The 23,420-nt window shown below is 43.8% G+C and overlaps 1 protein-coding gene across 2 annotated transcripts in view; it reads left to right on the top strand.

The window, feature by feature from the left end:
• Positions 1–23,420, top strand: part of ZNF598 (zinc finger protein 598, E3 ubiquitin ligase) — a 489,260-nt gene that overhangs the window by 11,500 nt on the left and 454,340 nt on the right. For both annotated transcript variants that reach the window (XM_069647319.1, XM_069647320.1), the window contains exon 2: positions 21,441–21,553. In XM_069647319.1, coding sequence (XP_069503420.1) covers positions 21,441–21,553 — 113 coding nt within the window. The remainder of the gene's footprint in view (positions 1–21,440; positions 21,554–23,420) is intronic.

Genomic DNA, 23,420 nt, shown 5'->3' with positions numbered 1-23,420 from the left:
GGACCATTGGTGGTTAAGTTTCTTGGTTCCGAGGGCCTGATAGGTTCAAAATAATAAACAAAAGTTCCTTTCTAATTGCTGTGAGGGTGTCGGCCTCCCTCTGCCGGTTTCCCTATGGCTTTGATTCAAAAGATTTCATCTGCTGTATTCACGTGTTGTTGGGTGATGGCTTTTCACCCCTGGGTCCCCCTCTTCCGGACTCGGACCCTTCGTGGCTGTATGCCTCCCTCTGTCGGGTTTGCTACGGCTTTTTCTCAAAACGATTTCACCTGTGGCATTCACAAGCCTTAATGTCTTTTTAAACAGTTCACTGTGTACATCCTGTCGGGTTCACTCCTGTCAACACACTGTTCATTGGGACTTCAGCATTCACCCTTTTCCATCAGCATCCCTCCATCAGGTTCACTTTTGCCAACTCTTGCCTATCGTATAGTTCTTTCTCTTCTCTCACTATGCAGGATTCACCTCCCTTAGCTTTTCAATTACGTGTAGGTCAAAGACTTTCAACTGTACAGGGGGTTTTGCTAGACCCCTGTATGACCACTTTGACCTTCTCCTTCCGGTTCACGTAGGACCTTCTGGTATCGCTAGTTTCAACAGATGTGGGATCAACCGGAGTCTCTCGAATGAGCATCCACGTGGTGCCGGACCCACAGTTCTTTGAACTTTCCTTTGTCTTTTTCGACTTTCGTTCCACACAGTTCGGTTTCTTATCGGCTCTCCCCTCGACTCACCGGCTGTGATGAACTGGTGGGCTTTTCTTGTCTCTGGAGTCGAGTCAAGGCCGGTACCAGGGTAGCCAGCGTCTCTCCATGTTCTGGTTATCGTGTAGGCATGCTCCGTGTACCGTTGACATCTGCTGCAACACACACTGGCTATTGTTCGCTGTCTTACGCTTCCTTTCAGGGAGTCTTCGCAGGTTTGGGTCGGAAAGGGCAAGGTTGCTTTTTTGTCACCCCTTCGGTTCTCGCCACCTTTATCCTCCTCTTGAACTGCCGTGCTTGGATAGCTGTCTTGTCGTGCTGTCTGCCTTGCTTGTCATGTGCTCTCATGCTCAACCTTTTATCCATGTGGGGAAAGGACAGGGCTATCTGGTGTGTGTGTGTGTGGTTCTGCTCAATTTCCTGACGTTGCCTGACCCTTATGTTAGGACATGTCAAGTAAACGGTTTTAGTGTTGTTCCATTGTTTTTCGTGGTGTGCAGAAGTGTTTGTGTCAGAAAAGGGTGCCGGGGGTAGAGTTTCTGAGCATCTTGCGGGGTAGGATGGGGAAAAGCTGTTATGGAATTTTATAACCCTTGTACTAGGGGGGGCAGGGGGTTGGTTAACTCGGGAGGATGAGATTGGTAGGATTTGTGAAACAAACGGGAATGACTGGGATTATTATAGTGAAATGAATGGGGAGCATTGTGGGAACGGTAGTGTTTTGTTAAAGGAGACTGCATGTCGGGAAAGAATAATCAGAGGGATGTGGAGAAGAATGATTGGGAGTATTCGGGTAGGAAACAGGAAAACAGTGAGTTGTGGTTTTTGAGTGCAACAGGGTTTGGGCTCCTAGGGGATTAACCAGATAAGGAGGGTTTGTTGGTTTTGGATAAGGGAGGTTCTTTAGGTGGAAGGGAGGCAACTTACAAAAGCCTCAGGGACTTCGTCCGCCTCGCCTTCGTCCCTGGTATAGTACTGCGTCTCCCCTGGGGCATTCCCTCCGCATAACCCTGGGTTCCCCAACCCAGGTGCTCCTCCCTCGCTTATCTACCCCCTAGGGGTTGGATCTGAGAGGGCCAGTTCTTCTCTGGCCACCTGAATATGGATTCCCGGGATCTACTTGGGGGGGGGGGGGGGGTGGGGGGGGATATCCTCAGGTTTCTCACAAGGGGCAGAGACGACCCACAAAGGCTGCAGCGTTTTCATCTGCGAGGAACGCCACAGTGAGATGCCGGTGAGAATGACAAAAGGGGAAATCGCTGCTTGGGAAGAGTGAGAATGGTGGGTATCCAGGAGCTGGTGGTGTGGTGCCCATGAATGCCTCATGGTTGGTGAGACGCCTGCTGAACATTGCTGAATCACAGCTGGGAGCATGAAAGCTCCCAGAGTCCGTGTCTGTAGACAGCTGCAGTCTGAGGGGAAGCTGAGAAAGATGCCATCGAAAAGCCAGAACAGGAAGAATACCTGAGCGCGTGCCGAGCCCTGCAATGTTCCCCTACGAAGATGAAGGTACCGGCGAGAGGGAGGCTGCCGGGGCAAGAGTACATAAAGAATGCAACTCGTCCCAGTAATAAAGACGAGATATGAGGAATAAAGTTGTTTGCCAATTTGAAAGGCTCATAAAGCAAGCAACAAATAATCATGTGAGCAGAATAAAGAGGGACAGACTGGATACAATTAGCCTGGTAAGAGGGGAAACAGTCTTATGAGACGAGTGGATAAAGCAAAGTCCAAGCATGGCTTCTGACGAATATAATATAAGACTATCAAGAAACCCAGATAATAAGAAAGGGTATAAAAGGGAGAACAGAACGCAGACGTGAGGGAAATCTAAAATGAGATCAAGTCCCCTGTAAAGTAGCTGAGGATGAATTGAGCGACCGTGAAAGGGTCATAAGTGAAGGCAAGAGCCTTGCGACTATCTCAAAACAAGCTGTAAGCAGCATAACCTTAAAGATGGTCCCAAGCCCAAAGGGGTTTTACAAATGCTACAAGAGCTCATGGAGGAGATATCCAGAGCTTACCAAAGAAGATTGCATAAAAAAAAACTTGTAAGATAGACTTTTCCATCAGATTATGAAAAGCCCAGGAGAAGAAACACTTTCACTTGGCTGAGTTTAAGTTGTTTAAACTAGTGGTAGGGGCAGGTAGAGTTGGGTTTGGAATGACAATATTTTAACTTTGGGACTTCTGGCGATAGGCGAGCATCCTTAGTTTTTTTTTTTTTTTTTTTTTAGATAGGCAGGGTGATCCCTTTAGCAATATAGGGAGTTAGCGGTTTCATGTAATTTCATTAAATAGAATTCATGATGTAAATGGGTCTTGTACAGCGCCCTACTGCCACTTGCGTGACTCTTGGCGCTCCGGTGGATCTGCAATGGAAGGAGAGATGCAGGGTCTGTTAGTGGGGTTGAGAGGGGGAAGAGCAAGAGCTTTGGTGTGCTGTTGGCAGCTTCAGTTCGAAGAAACCAGTCACTGAGCGTTGGTGCGTTTTTGGTTGGTATCCGTCATGTGATGTTGTGATGTGATTTTGTATAGTTTGTTTTCGTTTCTGGTGTTGTGATGTGCGTTTGGTGTTTGGTGCTGTAGAGGCATGGCTGTGTCTATTTGAGAGTGTATGCTGAAAGGTGAGTTTTTTAAGAACGGTTAGTTGGTGGCAATACGTTTGCTACATCCAATATTCCGTCTTATTGTGACACATTTCCCACCCCCAACCGTTCATTCCAGTGCAATGCTTTTACCTCCCCAGCAATTCATCCAGATGAAACACATACCCTGTCCCGGCATTCAATTCCAGTGCAGCACGTTTTCTGCCCCCTACCAATACCTCTGAGTGCCACACATTTCTCACCACTGGCAGTGCGATACATCTCCCGCCCAAACTGTTCATCCAATCGAGACACACTTCCCACCCTTGACACTCCATCCAAGTACAATACCGTTTTCGGCTCCAAAAGCCCATCTCTGTGTGACGCATCTCTCACCCCCCTCCAATCCATCCCGGTGCGACACTCGTCACCTTTACAATCCAACTGGGTGTGATACGTTTCCTGTCCCCAACAGTCTATTGCAGTGCACTGCATTTCCCACCCCACAGTCTGTCTCAATCAACCCATCCTGATACAGAAGTTACATAGTGCCTGTCTCGGAGCGCAGCCGGGAGTATAAAGCTTAGCTATACTAGTAGGCTAGATGCAGACTGTGGCTAACCTACACGTACAGGTTAAGTGTGCAAATGGCTAATTTACACAGGCTACATGCAGGATAAGGCTAGCCTATGCAAGTAAACTAAATGTTGGTAGGTATATATCGGGTGCTTAGAGTAGGGCGTATTCTGGAGTACATTACTGGGTCTACTCCTTGCTTATCTGGCAGTTTTCTCTTGTATTTTGCATGGTGTAGCACTTTGGATTGTGTTGATGGGGGTTGATCCCTTTACTCTGTCTTGCTTCATGTTGGTTGTGTTTAGTCCCTGGTTTAGAGGGTTTCCTTTCTGTGTATTTGTTCATTTTGTGGTGTGTTGATGCAGATCAGGCATTTTCAGCCCCTTAGGTGCTGAAGATACATGTTTTTAGAAGTTTTCTAAATTTTAGATGGTCCTCCATAGTTTGTATTTCTTTCGGGAGGGAGTTCCAGAGTGTTATGGCTATGCAAGAGAAGGCTGATGCTCCAGTTATTGTCTCGCGTAGTTTCGGTTCTAGGCAGATCTCTTGGCTGAATCTCGTTTGTAGATGGTGATTTTCTTTTGTATGAATTCTGCTTCATGGCCATGCCTTGCTCTGTGTGTTATGCACACAGTTTTGAAGGTGATTCTTTTTTTGACTGGGAGTCAATGTAGCATCCTTAGCGCTGGTGTGATGTGGCCTCTTGGGGAGAATTTGAGAAGTCTGGCAGCTGCGTTCTGTTTTCATTGTAGTTTCCTTAGCAAGTATTCCGACATTCCAAGGTATATGCTGTTTTTGTCGTAGGCTATCCTGGACATGAGGTAGAACTCCCACCCATGGAACGTCTAGGTATGAAACTATCTTTGGGAAGTAAACCCAGTAGTTCAGTAATCTTAAAGACCACCGCAGATGATTCCCAACTCCCAGAAGGTTCGGGTGAAGAGGAAGAACTAGAAAGCAACTATCCTCCTTCTCTGCACCGCCCCTGACATTGAGATGGGTACTCTCAAATTCATCCTCGAGAGGATCGTAGATGACCAGATCCAAGTGGATCAACGTCTGTAAGAAGGCCTTATCCAACTACTAATGGGTCACACCCACAACCGTATCAGTAGGGAGAAGATTTAGGGGCATTCTTTATAAACTTCGAGCGAATCGCCACCAAGTTTAATAGGAATGATGGCTCAAAAGTATATTATTTGGGCCCTTTGTTAAAGGGAGACTTACAAGCATCATATCAAAATAGAAACCCCTTAGGGCCCACCCCTTTTCCCGACATAAAGGCTTTATTGGAATAAGTGGGTCAAACCGAGGCTTTTTATCGCTTAGCATTTTGAGACATTCAAATTCTAACAAAGTACCCTTCAATTAGCAAGAAGGGTACAAATTGGAAAGGAAAAGCCTACCGGAAGTATTTGAAACCCCTTGCATTAAAACTATGCACTCTACCCTGTCCTAAAATGAGAAATATTACATCCGCCTCAACCCTCACTAGAAACTACCATACAGTTGGCCCAAGCCCATTGTGAGGCTTACAAATATTTGAAACACATTGGCAAGGCGGGGAATCAAAAAAAAAAATGAGGGTTCCCCAGAGTCTTATCTTATGAAAAAGCACACAAAATTGAGAAGATAACTTCGCAAAGTACAGAACAAGGAGGACGTCCCTAAAAGAAACCCTTCCATGCCCATGATAAAAGAAAAAGCCCTTGGAGAAGAGACGGGGCGAGTGACACCGGTTTCTGACCGCCCCTTTTTTCTTTGGTGGGGAAAAGGGACATCTTGCAATGTTGTGTCCTAACAATAACCAATAGGAACCTATGGAAGTAGGATGCTTAGCACCAAACAAGTGGGGCCAGGAAGAAGAGGACTTGGAAGATGCTCCTGATGAAGCTAAAATATACTGTTGTACCTTGCAACCCTTTGAAACGCATGAGATGGTGCAAGTTAATGAGCTATGGACTAAAGCAGTTATCGACTCGGGCAGTAGACAAACAGCCGTCAGAGCGGATCTGATATACTCTGACTATCTCTAGGGCGACCAAGCCGTCAGGGTGACCTGTGTTCATGGGTATTTAGAAACCTATTCCAAAGTCCCTCTGCTGTTAAGAGTCATAAATCGGTCTATAAATATACAAACTGCCATTTTATCAGTTCTCCCATAGAAAGTAATGATTGGTACAGACTTCCTAAAGGCATTGGACCAGAAGACATTGGGAAGTTATTCTCCTAGGTTATGCTGGGAAACCTGGATCAACTACCCAGACACACCCACCTGAAAGATTATCTCTAACGAAAAGCAAACCCCCGAAAACATAGTCCTGGATCCTGGGAAGAAAAATACTCCAAGACTAACCAAAAAAGCTGTCTGTTCAAAATGGAAATGGAGAAGCCACCACCATAAGGGGAAGGGTATGTAATATATCCAGACTATTCATCCCTTCTCCCCAATGGGGAGCCACCCCCTTTGAGGCTAGGAAGGTGAGCCTGCTCTGCCATACCCTGCCTAGGGCAATGGGCAAGGGGATCTAGCTGGAAATGATCCCCTTGGGGGACAAGGACTCCTGTTCCTATGAGAACTCCCTAAATTGCCCAACATATCGACATATATGGGACAGCCTGCTGGAAAAGAGAATGTTATTGTCATTGGTAAAGTTCATAAAACAGGCCCCTCTTCAACACCTGGTGGGTATGAAATATACACATTAGTCGCATATAAATCGCAAAACAACATCTAACAATTTTCAGACACAGATGACATAAACATACAAAACTAGACACTCTGAACGTGTCTCTAAAAATATTTCCCAACATGTTTCCATTCTTTTTGCCGCAACTGGGTGCACATTCTTCAGGGGAAATTCTCTTTAAAATGTATATTACTTCAACACCACAAGTGTCTATATGCATCACAAATGCAATGCTGATAATGGCCTAAAAAAGAAAAACAAACACCCTTACAACCTGTCGTGAGAGATGAGCTAACAAATAGCAACACATTCCACCCAAAACTGTATCAATACAGTGTGGCAGGGACTCGGCATTGGTCACAAATGGACCAACCATGTTTAAAAAAAATAAAATAACCTCTGCGTGGTACTTTGTCTCTGCAGTATTATCTCAATAGTCAATTAATGGAGCATGTGTATATTTCTGCAACATTGTAAGCTTCGAATTATCTTCTGCCTGCGCCCTGTTGCCCCTGGGTAAGGTGTGCCATATAAATAAATAAACAAACAAACAAACATGTGTATTAATACCAACTGCTACCAAGTAGCCAACGTGTTCTGAGATATCTGGAGAGACATTAAAAAAACAAAAAGGGAAACAAAACCACAGCCCCAATTCATGAAGTATGATCTTATATCTTATAACTTGGGGAGACTAGTCCAAGTGTAAAATACCCCCAAAGGTGACCCTTTCAAGTGTGTAAAAAAATTACCTGAGTAACCCAAGCCCTCTACTTCATAATGGGATAGCATGTGCAAGATTTGTCCAGCTCCATTTCATTACGAATCCATTCATAAAAGGGCATTCATTCCAAAACCATTATGGTCGGAGCTCGCTCTCACAGTGGGTCGTAGCAGCTGCAACATAAATCGGCACAAAACCCAGAGTCAGCCACTTCAATACATCAATATACATGACGACTTGTTTCATAAAAAAGACTGTCTGGGTGCCCACGCACGTTTAGACAGCCCCAATCAGTTAGTCTACCTAGGCTTGCTGAGGATGGTACAAATTTGCTCTCTAATATACCAACTTGCCATGATGCCACATACTGCCTGGCAGGACTCCAATGACAAATAATAAAATGCATGTAGTCTGATTTAGACCCGAAGGAAGCAACAATGCACTTGCCTCAGAGACCGCTGATACTCGTTCACGTGCAAGGCAGACCTATGTTGTCCGAAAGCAACGGGAGTTCAAAACTTATGTACAATTATTGTCCTCAAAACTAAAGAGGGACAACCACAGGACTATCGTACTGATGCATGGGCGCCATCTTGAAATGAGCACACAATGGAAAAATCCTGGCAGCCTAATGTGACAAATTAATAATATCACTGAAAGTCGCCACACAACGGAATCGCAACAAAAACAGGGGAGGGTGCTTGGCCCTACCACGTTGGGTGTTGAAGAAACCTTAATACCTGTATCTCGCCATTCTTCACTTCAGTATATATTTTTCAATTTCATAGCATCATAATTAAAATCAATATAACATTGAATTGATATGGCTCCAGTCTCCCACATATAATTGACCTAGACCGTGACAGTGGTTACATACTGCAGACCCCAATACAAATTGTTCCTAATTGAACATTCGTACTGTGTTGACAAACTGAGGGTAACTCAATGTATATAAATAATCTGGATGGACCTCCCACAGGCCTTTACATGCAACAGGGCACATTCATAAGCAGATCTTCAATGTACTGGGGTGTCACCAATTCGCATGATGCCAACGTGGCATACTTTCCAACAAACCTACAACACAATGCCACAGTGGAAAATTAGTTTTCCTCTTATCGCCTGTGGTTGTTATACATTGTAAGCACACACTGTGATGATACATAAGCTGGAACACCAGTCTGAGTTGTACAGTTATTCTAAAGCAAGATGGTGCATAAATGAACCTTTCTGCAATGTAACAACCCTATTTCTTCACAGAATAACATGCCAATCAATACCTTCATTCAAACCCACAACATGACTCTGACAATTAAAAAATACTTTCTGCTCCAAGTTGGCCAGTTTACGATTAATGTCAGCCTTGTTGGCTCCATGTACCTTCTTTAGTATGACCCACTCGAACTCTTCATGACTCTTTCTTTTCCACAAAATGTTTCACCATCGGAGCTAGCATTACCTTATTTTTTATGCAACTCCAATGTTCTGTTATTCGAGTATGACATTTTCTATTCGTCTTACCAATATAATATAGGCCACACGGGCACGTTATCATATATATTACATTTTCGGTATTGCAATTGGTCATTTTCACCCAAATCATAGTAGGGCTTATTTCAACTTGCTTAGTCTCCTTCGTAAGTTTACACATGGTACATTGACCAGAAGGAAAATGTCCTGTGACAGTCTGCAAACACCACAACGTATTCTGCCGGATCTTGGGCTTCTGATTCACTGAGATCTCATTTCTCACCAGTATGTTCCTCAGATTTTGACTTTTTTGGCAAGCCACTAACGGCGGGAGTACATTTTTGTCGTTATATACCCTCTTCCAAGCTTTCTCAATGATCTTTTTGATTTTATGCAATCAATTTGAAGAAGTATTAACAAATACTATGCCAGTCTTTTTGTTCTTTTATTTTTCTTTTCCAACAAAGCTTCGTGGTTATTGTTCTAAGCTCTCTTGGAAGAATCCTTTATCAACTAGGTTGGATATCCCTACGCTAGTAATTTGTTGGTTAGCATGTTAGCACTGTCACAATAGTCCTGTTTGAGGCTGCTGTTCCTCTTTGACCTTAAAAATTGTCCAAAAAGGGAGGTTGGTTTTTATATGATGTAACACAGCGTTCTTATCTGTGCATACAGGTTAGCCAGGTTTGGGGCTATAGCAGCCCCCATGGCCGTACCCTCTATTTGCTGATAGTATGTCCCTTGAAATTGAAAGACATTTTTTGTTAATGCAAACTCGGAGCACCACATAATGAAGCCATTGTTTTCAGGGTGGCCATCTTCTCTATTGTGTAGATCTCCTCAATGACTTCCAAAGTAGCCTTTTGTGGTATTGCTGTGTAAAGATATTATTATAGGTCTAAACACATCAATAAAGACTGTCTAGGTGTAAAAGCTAGATGCTCGATCTTGTTAATAGCGTCAGTAGTGTCTCTGAGATAACTAGACCTTTTCAAAACAAACCGTCTCAAATAGAAATCTGCATGTTTAGAAAGTGGTTCTAAAATTGAACTCGCACCAGAAACTATGGGTCTGTCAGTTGGGATGGTTAACCCTTTATGAATTTTGGGTAGAATGTAAAATACTGGAACTCTTCCCCTGTTCTCTGAGATATTCACACTCCTGTTTGCTAATCATCTCAGTTTCTTTTTCTTTTTTGATCTTGATTAAGTCAATGATCTTGATTAAGTCAATAGAGGGATCACCAGGAAGGAGGAGGTAGCTCCTTTCTCCTTTCATCGCAAAGTAGCCTCATGCATTTATTGACGTAATCAACATGATTTAGCAGGACTATCGCTACTCCCTTATCTGCCTGTCTGACAATGACTTCTTGATGGCTAATTTGGTAATAAGGGATCTTTGTGCAGTGCTAAAATTGGATTTGTGTTGTGTTTCCATTAGTTCCAATTTGTGCACTTCAGATAGCACCTGTTTTTAAGACCAGAGATTTGGAGGTAAAACTATGCGAAGGGGCATTAAATGTTGACTTGTTTCGAAGGCCACTGTAATTGCCATTCTTGAATAAATCATTCAGATGGACCTTTCGCATAAAAGAAAAGAACTCTGATCTAAATTCAAACTGATCATGTATCTTTGTTATTACAAAGTTAACCCTTTTATTTAGAATCGCTTCTTCATTCTCACTGTTTGTAGTGGGACAGGTTCACTACCACTGATTCCTTGACCTGCTCAGAGTACGGATATGGTCGTCTCATTCTCCTCCATTGGGACCTTGTTCTAAAAAAGGCCTACCCTGTCTTTGATTCAGGCCTCTTTGTCCTCTGCCTCTATTGTGACCTTGTTGCTTACCTTGGCCGCTAGCGCCTGTACTGCCGTCATCGCTTGAGTTGTACGATGCATCGCGGAAATAAACTCCTCTTGTTTGGACCTTGATAGTTATTGCCAAACTTGTGACCTTCTGTAGTGTACAGAAATATTTTTTTCGTGACTGAAGTTAGAAAGATCTTCTTTAATACTTTTTTACCCTTTCCAGGGTCGTATAATTCTTTTAATCAACTAGTTCCTTTTGGGTGCAGTTCTAATTTAACCTTGAAGGCTTCTAAATCCATTTCTTTCTAAAGTTCTTCTTGTAACTTAGTGATATCTATTTCGATCGGTTTCGAAACTTCATTGCCTGTATCGATAATTAAAACAAGCCAGTCACATCTGCACTTATTAGATGTATAGCTCCATTTTATTTTGAAATCTTGCCCATCCAATAAGAGAAAGGGGATCATTTCTTTCTGTGGTAATGCCTGTTTTTAAGATATTTGAGCATATTTGCTCAATGTAACTCGGTGCGAATCAGGCGCTTTCAGCTGGGCTAACTCATCCCACTGGTCACTATTCTTATCCATTTCTCCTTCTCCTGTACCTGATAAACCAATAAGGAGTCTAATAGCTTCTTCACATAGTTATGTTACTTGACATATAACGCTGTGTGTGTGTGTGTGAGAGAGAGAGAGAATATATATATATATAATATATGAATGATGTGTGCAGCCGGTGTGACAGTTGCATGATGGCTGCTTCTTAGCGGTAGGTGTGGTGGTGGAGGTTAGTTGTATGTGTTCATGAGGGTGGACATCCAGACTGATTTCTGGCTGCGTTAGGCCTGGGGAGATGCTTAAGCTAGCGGTGTGTGCTCAGATAGCTGTGTTTATTTAGGATGATGAGTGTGTGGCGGTTGTTAGTATGAGAACAGCTATACCGAATGTGTCCTAGTATTGCTGTGTGCTAGTTGAGTGGGGGTGTACAGGAGAGAGTAAGCGTGGTAGTGTAATCTGGTCGTTATCAGTAAAGCAGTTGAGATCGAGCACTCGTCTATACCATCTATTCTATCAGTTTTATTTACTCTGACCGTTCTTTCCGGTTCGTCTGTTCATCCATTACGTCTGTTACATCTATTTAATCTACTAGACCTTCCATCCATGTGATCTACTCCATTCATTCCGTAGACCCATTTCATCCTTCGTTTCATCTGTGTTCGATCTGTTCTATCCCTCCTATTAATTCGATTTGCTCTGTGTTACATCCACTTCAACCATTTCTTCCGCTCCATCTGTTCCAACTTTCATTCATTCCATCTATTCCTTTTGTTCCATCTATACCATCCGTTCCATTCATTCCAACCAGTACATCCACTCCGTTCCATCTGTTTCGTCTGCTCTATTCGCTCTGTTGGTTCCATCTATTCCGGCCAGTGCATCCACTCCAGCTAGCACTCGGTTCCATCCACTCCAGCCAGTATGTCCACTCCGTTCAATCTGTTTCATCTGTTCCATCCGCTCCGTCTGCTCCATCAGTTCATTCTGACCAGTAGATTCTGTGCAACCAGCTCTCCGTTCCATCCGTTTCATTCACTCTGTGTTCTATCCACTCCATCCGTCCGATCCACTTCATCTGTTCAGTCTACTCCCTCAGCTCAATTCATTCACCCTTTCTATCCATTTAATTCCTTTATCCACTTTATCCATCCACTCCATCCTTTCCATGCGTTCACTCTACTTTCTGTTTCGTCCACCTCATCCGTTCTGTACATTTCATCCATTCATTACATTTCATCTGTTTAGGATACTTCTATTCCCCCTCTCCTTCCGTTCCATCCAATTCTTCTTCCGTTCCATCCAATTCTTCTTCTTCTGTTCCATCCACCTCCATCTGTTCTACTTGGTTTGCCCGTTCTACTTGGTTTGCCCGTTCTTCTTGGTTTGTCCGTTTTATTTACACTGGCCGTTTTTAGTTTTCCATCCGTTTGATCAAGTCTCTATGCTTGATTGTCATCTTGTTACACAACCCTGGGTTTCTTTTTAAGGGAAGAGCCACGTTTTCAGTAATTTGCGGAAAGACATGTCTTCGGTGAGTGGTATGTGGGGTGGAAGTGAGTTCCACAGAGTGGGGGCCAAGGCTGAGAATGATGATCCACCTGACCTGACTGAGTTGGTGTTTGGTATTACTAGGAGGTGGGCAGAGCTTGATCTTGGAGTGTGCGGTGGATGGTAGGGTTTTAGTTTGTCTTGAGTTGAGGTCCGGTTTTATGCATTGCTCGGTGAGAGATGCATAAGGTTTTAAAGGTCACCCTTTGTCCAACCGGGCGCCAGTGGAGAGTTTTCAGAGCTGGGGAGGTGTGATCGCTTGGGCCAAGTGCTAGTAGCAGTTTGGCTGCAGCACTTTGGGCTCTTTGCAGTTTAGTCAGGTGGTATGCTTGGACTCTGAGGTAAAGGGAGTTACAATTGATTGGACAGCAGCGAGTCTGTTGGGAAAGGAGAGGTATGGAAAAATGCGCCTAAGAATTTTGAGGTGGTAGGACTTGGATACGGTGTTGACTTGTGCGAGAGGGTTAGGCCAGAGTCGAGAGTGCATCCAAGGTTTTTTTTACTGAGGTTGAGGTTGTCTGGGGATTGCCCATGGATGATGGTCAGGGTAGAGGGTGCAGAAGAAGTTTGGTGTTGCCGCACACCATGATTTCAGTTTTGGTGGGGTTTAAAAGGAGGTGGTTTGTGGTTATCCAGTGATCAATGTCAAGGAGGCAGGCAGTGAGTTCGGGCTGGCAGTTGGTTTTTGTGTTAGGAGTTTTAGGATTAGTTGGGTGTTGTCGGCGTAGTTATAGCACAGGATATTGTGCGAGCGGATTATTGGTGGGAGGGTGGACATAGAGGCTGAACGGGAGGGCTGATAGGCACGCTCCTTGTGGAACTCCGGTATTGACTGGTCGTGCAGCGGAAGCAAAGGTGGAGAGGAGTGTTATTTGGTTCCTATTGTTGAGGAAGGATGCTATCCACTTGAGAGCGTTTCCATGGATTCCTAGGGAGTGGTGGCGGTCGAGGAGGATTGAGTGGATGATTTGTGTCCAAGGCGGCGGATAGGTCAAGAAGGATTAGTGCAGCACATCCCGCAGAATCTGCAGTGTTTTTAAGGTCTTCCCAGTTTGAGGTCGGGGTCTGAAACCTGATTGAGAGGGGTCTAGGAGATTGTTGGCTTCGACAAAGGCAGTTAGTTGGGAGTAAGCGGTTTGATCGATGAGTTTAGCAAGGAACCTGGTGTTAGAGATGGGGCGGTAGTTTTTGGGGTTGAGGGAAGTTTTTTTTAGAAGAGGCTTGATATGAGCAGTTTTGAACGCGTCTGGAAAAATTCCAGAGGAGAGGCAGTCGTTTATGATGGTTCTTGCGTATTCTCCTGCGTCCTCACTATAAGCAAGGCATTTCTCAAAGGAGGCAGCCATTGCGAACTATCACCTTAATGAGCAATAAAATAGGAATTTTCATTTAAAATTGTATATACTGATGTCTCCACCATCTACAGAACACTAATTCAAATTTGCCTTCGAGACCTCAAAGAGCCTCAGAACTAATATATATGTTTTAAGAATGTGCCCCTAATTGAAAACAACCTGTCTCCATGGTCACGTGGTGTTGAAGTAATCTATATTTTAAAGAGAATTTCCCCTGAAGAGTATTCGCCCATTTGTGGCAAAAAGAACAAACATGTTGGGAAATATGTTTTAGAGGCACGTTTAGAGTGCCTAGTTTTGTATGTTTGTCATCTGTGTCTGAAATTTGTTAGATTTTTTATTTTTTATGTGACTGTGACTAATGTGTATAATACATACCCACCAGGTGTTGAAGGGGGGTCTGTTTTATGAACTTTACCAATGGTCATTAATTAAATCAATTTGAGTTATTTGTATTCCATGTGTACTGTCCATCTTTTGCCAAGAAAATCAATTACCCTAATCTGTCGATGAGAGAATTTTTGTGTTAAATGTATCTATCTCCTTGTTGTATGTACATAGATAGGTCTACCCCTGACCGTGGAGACAGGTTGTTTTCAATTAGGGGCACAATCTTAAAGCCTGTTTTATATATCTATATATGGGTAGAAGAATGTAACATTTTGCTGCAGGCAATGCTAAAGTGATTTTACCAGAAGAAGCAGATTTCTCTTTAAGACAGTAGGTGTTTTTAACTGAGACGAGTGGAGGAGGGAGGAAGGAGGACTCGTGCTGAGCCCTGAACGTTCCTCTACACAGATGAAGGTACGGGGGAGAACGGGGAAAGTGCAAGGTTTTCGGGTTAAGAGTAGATAGCGCAACTTGTCTGTCATAAAGATTGGATACGATGAATTAAGTTGTTTGCCAATGTGAAAGGCTCATAAAGCATATAACCCTGTGAGCTGAAAAAAGAGGGAATGGAGACAATTACCCTGGGAAGATGGGAAAAGGTCTTGTGAACAAAGACAAAAAGTGGACAAAGCCCAAGCACGGCTTCTGAGGAATTTAACTATCCAGAGAACCAGATAATGGAAGAAAGTACAAAAGAGAGAAACCAGGAGTGGGGGGGGAATCCTAAAAGGGATCTAGTCCCACGCAAAGTAGCCACGGATGAATTGAGCGACTGTGAATGGGTCATAAGTGAAGAAAATAAGCTGGAAGTAGCATAACCTTAACGAGGGCACCAAGCCCAAAATTGTTTTACAAGCGCTCATGGAGGGGAAATCCAGAGCTAACCAAAGATGACTTTATAACGAAACTTAGGTGTAAGTGAGAGACGTTTCCATACATAGACTATCAAGCTACAAAAAGCCCACTAGAAGAAAGAACTTCTCTTGACTGAGTTTAAGTTGGGTAAACTAGTGGTAGGGTCAGGTAAGATTTAGACCGAGGGCATTTTTACTTGGGGCTTCCTGAAGACAGACGAGCACCCTTAGTTTCTTTAGATAGGCAGGGTGTTCCCTTTAGCAATAGGGAGAGTTGGACCTTTTCATATAATTTCATTAAATGCAATTCATAATGTTCCTTAATTTGTCAGACTCCTTTTTACGACCCGCCACAGTGTGTACTTCATCAGCACTCCACGGGAGATGGAGCGGGCAAACATTTGACCTGGCTGGTGAATAAGGAAGGGGTCTAGGGGTCCTGCGAAAGCATACGGGATGTGGAAGGGTGGGGCGACGGGGGGGCACTGCTGACCGGCCCAGATGATATTACGGGGAATGTATGCTGCTAGAGAGGGCTTTAGTCTGCCCACGCTGCTTCATGGCTGGAGGAGGCGAAATTTGAGCAGGGTGAGAGATGAGCAGAGTGAAATTCTTGGCACTCCTATTGCGTTGCAAGAGGTTGAATGGGTGATGAACATCTGGGACTAGGTAAGACACCTGGGACTCGAAGGGAAAGGTATATAAGGCTTACAAGGAGGTGCTAGCGCCTAAGTTACTGGAGGTGATCGCAGAGGCGCTGTATGCTGGGAGACTTGCAGGTTTATGTTGGAAGCGTTGGTCGTGGTGCTCCCTAAACCAGGAAGAGTCCCTGTGATTCTAGTTCTTATTGACCACTGTCCATGATTGAAGATGTGAAGATTCTGTGTAAGGTATTGGCAGGTCGACTCACCCCATTGATGGGAAGTTTGGTGCACCCAGATAAAAAAATTCCCGGGCAGGAGTGCCACGCCTAGTCTGCAGAGACTTTCTCCACCATACAGGACGGGATATTAGGGACGCATCTAGTTCGATTAGGACACGTACATTGTGTGTATTTGGTTGGTGTTCCGAGTTTTCTGTCCCTAAGTTGCAAATCCAAGAAAGAGTTAACTGATGATGTTATATACTGTAATACATTTTTTTGAGCAACTGTAATCAACCTATTTCTGAATGTCGTGGAGGTATCGCAAGAAGTGGTGAGAAGGGAAGCAACTTGTGAATTGCCACCAAGTAGTGATTACATCAGTCTGTTGCGTACCAAGTTAGTTGGTTGGTCTTTCAGTCGTGGAGGCGCCCTCATTACCATCAGGTGTATTGGTGCAAATTCAGTGTTGACTTGGTTGAACAATCCCTGGGGCTAGTTGTACCTGCTTGGGTTAAGTACGAAAGGGGAAGGGACCTTCACATGGTACTAAAACGCCCCTCTCTACCTAGCTGCCCAAAGGGCCTTTTGCTCAAAAGAATCAGTGGCTTGTCCAACTATGTTTGGGGTTGTTCTAGACCAGGTCAGCCTCTGCTGCACAAAAGGAGTGCTACTGAGAGGCCCTGAGTCCTAGTGGATTTGCTGGATGATATCGATTTGTTGCCAGGAAGAAGCTTGTTCTGGGAATTTTGCACTTCTTTCTTTGATTATAGTTGGTTTAAAGTCAGTTTGGTGATAATTAAACCAGTTCTTTTATAGCGTGCTTAATACCAGCGAGTGGTGTGTGCACGGGATCGGGATTCTAACCTGTGTTGTGCTGCGTTGTCTCTGAGCTATCTTTCCTCCCCAGGACTCAGTACAGTCCTTAAAGCTATGTTCTTTGTGCTGCTTCCAGGAAACCTGGACGCTATCATCTGACGTCTAAGAGGGTTATATGAGGTATTCTTTTCCTACTACAGAAGTCCCAATGGAAGACCAAAGTAAGATTTATTAAATCTCTATTTTGAAATAACCATAATCGATTCACATAGCCCTAACCACCTCCACCTACTTTTTAAAAGAAAACCGAGCCTTAATGTTGTGATCGTTTATAATAATTTTGATTCAGGTGGCGATGCTCCTTTTGAGGTTGTTACATTTTACTGTGATCAAGATAAGATTCCTGTGGTTCTACACTTGGACCAGCACAGTTAGCCTCTCAAGAGAACTGATGACTTCTTTTACTGACAATCTGGTAGCTCTGGATGTGCTGAGTGATGAAGAGCCTGAATGATGCCAGCAATTGTCTCTGAAACTTGTCTAGTTATTAGGTCTGGAGAGAAATTATTTTATCTTGTTTTGAGCTCAGGCAACAAGCTTTCAATTCATCGGTTGCTCCCATAGCCCACTGCTCTAAGATCCAACGTTTGCACACATTTTCAAGATTGCTATTTTTCATGTAGGTGTTTTGCAGTCATCTATTGGCTTTCAAATCCATAAGAGATTAGAAAGTGAACACCATCCTTTTGGGGTAGCAGTTGCCCCTACGGTTTCTTCTTCAAGAGTGTCAGCCTGCCTGAGTGCATGCACGTCTGACTTTGGTTTGGCGTCTTCTAACTGGTTTAATTGCTGGTCCACATAGGCTCAGGATGATGTTTTGTCAGTTATGCTCCGGCCTTTGCTTTTTATTTCATGGTATTTGTGTTGCCTTCTTCAGCTCTTGCAAGTATAATTTGAGAATGTCATGCTCTCACGACTTTTAAAATCTCTATGGTTAAAAGGGTACATTGAGCATTGGTTTCCATTATGAGTGACTGTTTTGATGAGGAATGTAAGAACGGAAGGGGCCAGGTCTAGATTGCACAGACTTGTCCATTGAGATGATAACCAGAATCCAGGGCTCAGCGACTCACTCCCACAAGTTGCATGGATTAACTCGATCGCTTTATGAATCTGCCGTTATACCGTTTTAGTGGCCCTCGTATAACATCAATTGTACAATTTAGCCATGAATTTGATTTCTCTTTGACTTGTATTTCTTCCTGTTTAAAGTAAATCTGTCCCAGAGGTAATGGACATCATTTTCAATTGTCTGTGGGCATTTGCAGAGCTTTCAACTGGGCCCAGTTAGGCAGGTGCAGCCCACCCAATCGTGCATTCTTCTTTGCATTGTGGGCCAGGTAGTCCTTCATTTTATAAGATAAACTATTAAGCCCCAAAATGCCAAGATGAGTGAGCGGGCTCCCACTCTGTGATGTCTATTTGAGATATCTGGGCATTGGTCCCATAATTGTGGTTAACAGTCCAACCAAAATCTTGATTATGTACACAGGCTTAAAAACAAAAGTACAACTCCATAAGCATACGAACATGGGAAACATTTAGTGGTGAGAGGAAAGTTTGTGCCCTGGTACACATTACAACAGATGATAATTGCAAGGTGCAAACCATTAGCCAGGCATGAAAAGTCACTCGCCTTTTCAGTTCTCGATATACACACAGCACAATTACTTAAGTCATTTATCACTAGCAAATGGCTAGTGCACAGTGTAAACCCTTTATATTACATTGTATTAAACCAAACCTAAACAATATTGCTAGGTTATATCTATCATTAGGTGGCAGAAAGGGTGCAACGAGGTGCATGGATCAAGTTATGTGGGCCTGAGTTCAAGTCCAATTTTTACACTAAGCAAAGTTTGCAATCATTCCAGCTCCCCTTATCGCCTCCTCAGATCGGTACGCACCCCTTATCTCGCCTTACCCATAGTACTTTATACTCTATTTCTCCAACTCCTTTCCCTTTACCCTATTGACCACGTAACGTTCTCCTGCTACACCCCAATTATCCTACTACCTTTGCTTGTTTACCCTCCTTCCCTGGTCAATAATGTGTGGGCTGGTGTCCCCATGTTCTATCCAGGAACTCAAAGGGCTGTCTTGTTGTTCCTGTTTGGGCCTAAAGGGGTGTGGCTGTCTAAGATTCCTCTGTAATCCACACCCCCTAAGCTTGTCAGTGAAGGTTTGATGCCAACAAACAGCCTGCCATCTTTTATCTGAGTGCACAGGTACATGGACTATCAGAGTGAATAGGTTAGAAAGATTTCTGCCTGATATAAGAATCTTGAATACGGAAATGTTCTGGAAAAGATTGGTACATGGTAGCGAAACACTTCTTGCCTCTGGTAGCCTGGTAGCAAAACATTTCCTACCTCTGAAGTAGTCCTACTAGTGAAAGAATTACAATTGATTAGTGTTAAGGTTTAGTCAAAATGTGGCTTTTAAGTTTCCGTTTGTGTTTTAAAACTGGGTGTCTGTGTGGTTCTTTCTGACTGTTTTGTAATCAACTTTTCGGATGTTGCTTTTTCAAGAAGTCTGGGAACTAATCTTCTTTTGAAGTGGTGGTTCTTTTCTCCTGGCACTGACAAGCACCCCCTCTCTTGAGGTTCTCTTCAAACTCTGAGCCAGAGCTGTATGGGTAGTCTTCTCCTATGGGGATCTACTACTGGGGGTCCTGTGTTCTTTTGTTCCATTCTTCCAAGGCTAAAGGGCTCTTGTGCTGACCCTGTCCATGCAGAACAGAACCACGGTAGTCCTTGCTGCTGCTGTTGCTATTCACCTCTGCAATCCCTCATCCTGGGTAGTGTTGAGTTGAACTCTGTCGCTGACTACATTTTATTTTTATTTTTTTACTGTTTGTTTATTTAAAAGAAAAAATATGTAGGTCTTCTTTCCCTCTGGTTGTCTTGGGTGGGTGGGGGTGGCTGGGGGCTGTGTGTAGACCCCCCCCCCTCGAACCCCCCCCCTCATTGTGTGTTTTACCATGGCCTGTTAAACTCTTGAGTCTCTAGACTGACATTGGTACTGGGGGGGTGGGTGGGCTGTGACAGTAGGCCCAGGTGGCCAACTGGAGGGTGCAGAACTTCTTCTCACACTGGCATTGTTACCTTTCTCTGCCCACCTCTTTTGCATATCCTTTCAAAAATCCGGTGCGGAGGACCGCAGCCCTAGGAGGAAACGCAGGGAATCGATATTAAGATTGGATAAGCGGGAGCTAAAAGCAACGCCTGGGTATCCAGCATTAACCAGAAACTACTCCTGTGGAACTAAGCTAATAAACAGCATTCTGCAAATCTAACTTCCACATAAGTTGCAATCTAATCATTTTTTTTCTGTAATTATGACCCCTTAAGCTTTACACGTTGTATAGATGTGTTATAAGGTTTATGTATAGATTGTCCCAAACCTAGAGTTAAATTCATATAGGTGTTCGGTCTGCATCAGTTGACCCGGGAGGCCAAAACGAGCTAATAGTAGCTACAGTTGTCAAGCTAACCAGGCTCTTCTCAGCTACAAGCAGGGGCTAAATAACGCCCATCACTTTCGAACCCTTAACACCTTGGAGCCCAAGTCTCCCACAATCTACATCAATCCCATACGCACTCCTTTTTACTCCAAATCTACTCTGCTTGTATACAGTTACATTTAGAACTTCAACCAGTGTCTTCTACCCCATGAGACACCCTCCATGCCCCGCTACGCATGTTCTTTTTCTCCACACCTAGGAGGCAGCTATGACTAAACATGGTGGGTTGGAAAGTGCTCACTTTGAGGCGGAGACTGGCCTGGTCAAGGGGTAGCATTGCGTTGAGTCACATTCCTAACAACTGCAATTGGCTGCGTTGTAATCCGCTTCACATTTCTGCTCTCTGACTGGTGTTGCCTGGGCGGCTGCAGATAACAATCTAGAATTTTGGGGAGAGGTGCAAGGCTACTAGTGGGCAAGGCAAACCATGTAATATCTATGGGTGCAAGTGCATTTAAAGTGCATGTGCACTTCCAACATGCCGGATTCCCCTCCCAAGTAATCCTCTTCTGTCCCTAAACTAACTCCTATATTAAGTTCAATAAGTATCTTACGCCACCTATGTGATAAAAAAAATAAAAAACCAAAAAAAGACTGCAGTTACGTGTAAGGATGATGGACGGACCTATATTATTGAGACCGTGTTGACCAACCAAAGTGAGGAGCGATTTATAAAGATCATGTTATTTACTTTTCAGACACATTCTGAAATATTGTAAAATGAGTCCTATTAACTGTATTTTGGTAATGTTGAAGTACAACGTTGTGCAACATTGAGGATGGCAGTTATACGACTGACAGTAGCACTTCATTTACGTAGAGATGTGTTGTATGGATGAGTGACTTTCAGATCTCGGGTGGCCATTCAAGATTCACTAATGATGCAAATGCCTTTCTTTGTTTTGAAGGTGGTCTTTGTCAAGAAGCGAGTGCCTTTCTCAACAATTGAAATCCACAATATGTCGTGTGAGAAGAAGTATGACATTTATTTTGAGGAGGCAGATGTTTTGTCGCAATTCAGGTAAATGGGCTTTTATTTGCATGGCTGATAATTCCACATTTGCTGTGACAGTGATGAATATTATTTAAATTCTCTATTAATTTTACAAACTCTAATGCCACAACACAGTTTATGGGTAGTGATTTTTGTCAAAGCCTTTTACTTTTGTATAATGCATTTAGTCAAGATTTAACAAATTGTAATGTGTTGTAACCGCTGTGCAAGTAGTTTTGTAATTCGGTTCACTTTAGCATTGTGTTCCAGTTTAATTGAGGACCAATTTTAAGAAAACTTCTTTGCACCAACACCATTTAGGCCAGAGCTTACATTCCACACGCCCGCTTGCAAGGGTAGGCCGATTTCGGTCACATGAATTCACTACCCCTTTCCTGAGTGCTCTCTACAGTGCTGCTGAAAAAACTGGGAATTGATTTAAAGGTGCGTAGCAGTTGCCTGTGGACTTGCCCGAGGTTAAAGTCCAAACGCTCCCTTCCCGCACACCACCCCGCCCCCCTCCCCCCTACATCCCCTCATGGTGCAACATAAAACCTATTGGTGAAGGCAGTTTGCTCTGATACTGAGGTTTCTCTGTGTACGACAATAAAGCAGTTAGGGACATGCCTTCAAAGACGAGTGTCTTAAACCCTAGCACTGGAGAGCGGCTCTGAACATTACTTTTTCCTGACTGGTCTACCAATCCTCTTTTCCTGAGGAGTTGACATTTGTGGCTTTATTAAGGGTGCAACTGTTGTGCTCCCTTTCAATGTTTGGGTGTTCCAAAGGCATACTACTTCATGTGCGAAGTAACTGCTGGGATACAGGTTTTGTGGGTGACAAAGCATCCTCTCTAGTGCTTTCCACCTGTTTGGGTGTTCCAAAGGCATACTACTTCATGTGCGAAGTAACTGCTGGGATACATGTTTTGTGGGTGACAAAGCATCCTCTCTTGTGCTTTCCACCTTTTAAGAGTTGGTGTAAGTGTCCTCACATTGGCTTCACCTCATTTGTGGATCTGACCGCTATGCTTGCCAGCTGGGGTGGTGGATGGTCTCACTCTGAAACAGCCTGTGAACTTGAACCTCCTCACCAGAATTACCTTGGCTTTCCTGCCTGCTGTGGTGTTCTTGGCCTAAATGCAGATGGGCTGGCCTACAGCCTGCCTACTATTTTAGCTCTTTCTCATGCTCCCTTATTTACCTGTGTCCCACTCTGGGTGCAACATTTGTACTCATCATTGACTAGTGATAATTTACTCCTGGCGAGTAAGAAATACCCCTACTTCACTTGCTCCTAGATTTGTAATGGGGGGGCACCAGTAGGTCTGATGTATTGCAGCAAGTTACATTTATTGCGAACATACACTAAAAGCCCACTGGATGAGTCTCCATTGCTTGGTGACGGAGAATTCTATTTTGTGGCTTAAACTTTCTGAATTCCAAAGTATGTTCTAGTGAGCGCCTCCTATGTAAGTGATGCAGTTTTATCTCGCAAATCAGGCCTCAATTTGAATTTGCCACTGGACATTGGCGATTGAAAAGCAAATCCACATCTTGAGGGAACACCCAGGAAAGTTAGAATGTGGCGACCCTCTGGAAATGGATGAATCCCAGATATTTAATTGAATGTGCCAATCCTGCTTGAAGCAGAGTTTGTATTCTACCATGGTTGTATTTACCTGGGGGTGGGGTGGTCTTGCACTCCTGCCTTGTTTATCTCTGGGACGTGGGCTGGAACACAAGAACACCATGCCAACCCCAAGAGAACCATGCAGAAACTCTGCTGCTGTATTTTACCAAGAGCAGTGTTGCAACAAAGGTATGCCACTTCTGCAGAATTATGGTGGACATAGTTTGAGTTGCAAGCATGATGCATCTCCTTTTTACACAAG

The sequence above is a fragment of the Ambystoma mexicanum genome, chromosome 2q (genome assembly GCF_040938575.1).
Source record: "Ambystoma mexicanum isolate Mex_15411 chromosome 2q, UKY_AmexF1_1, whole genome shotgun sequence".
Taxonomy (NCBI): Eukaryota; Metazoa; Chordata; class Amphibia; order Caudata; family Ambystomatidae; genus Ambystoma; species Ambystoma mexicanum.
The sequence above is the reverse complement of the archived record's forward strand: the minus strand, read 5'-3'. Positions and strand labels throughout refer to the sequence as shown.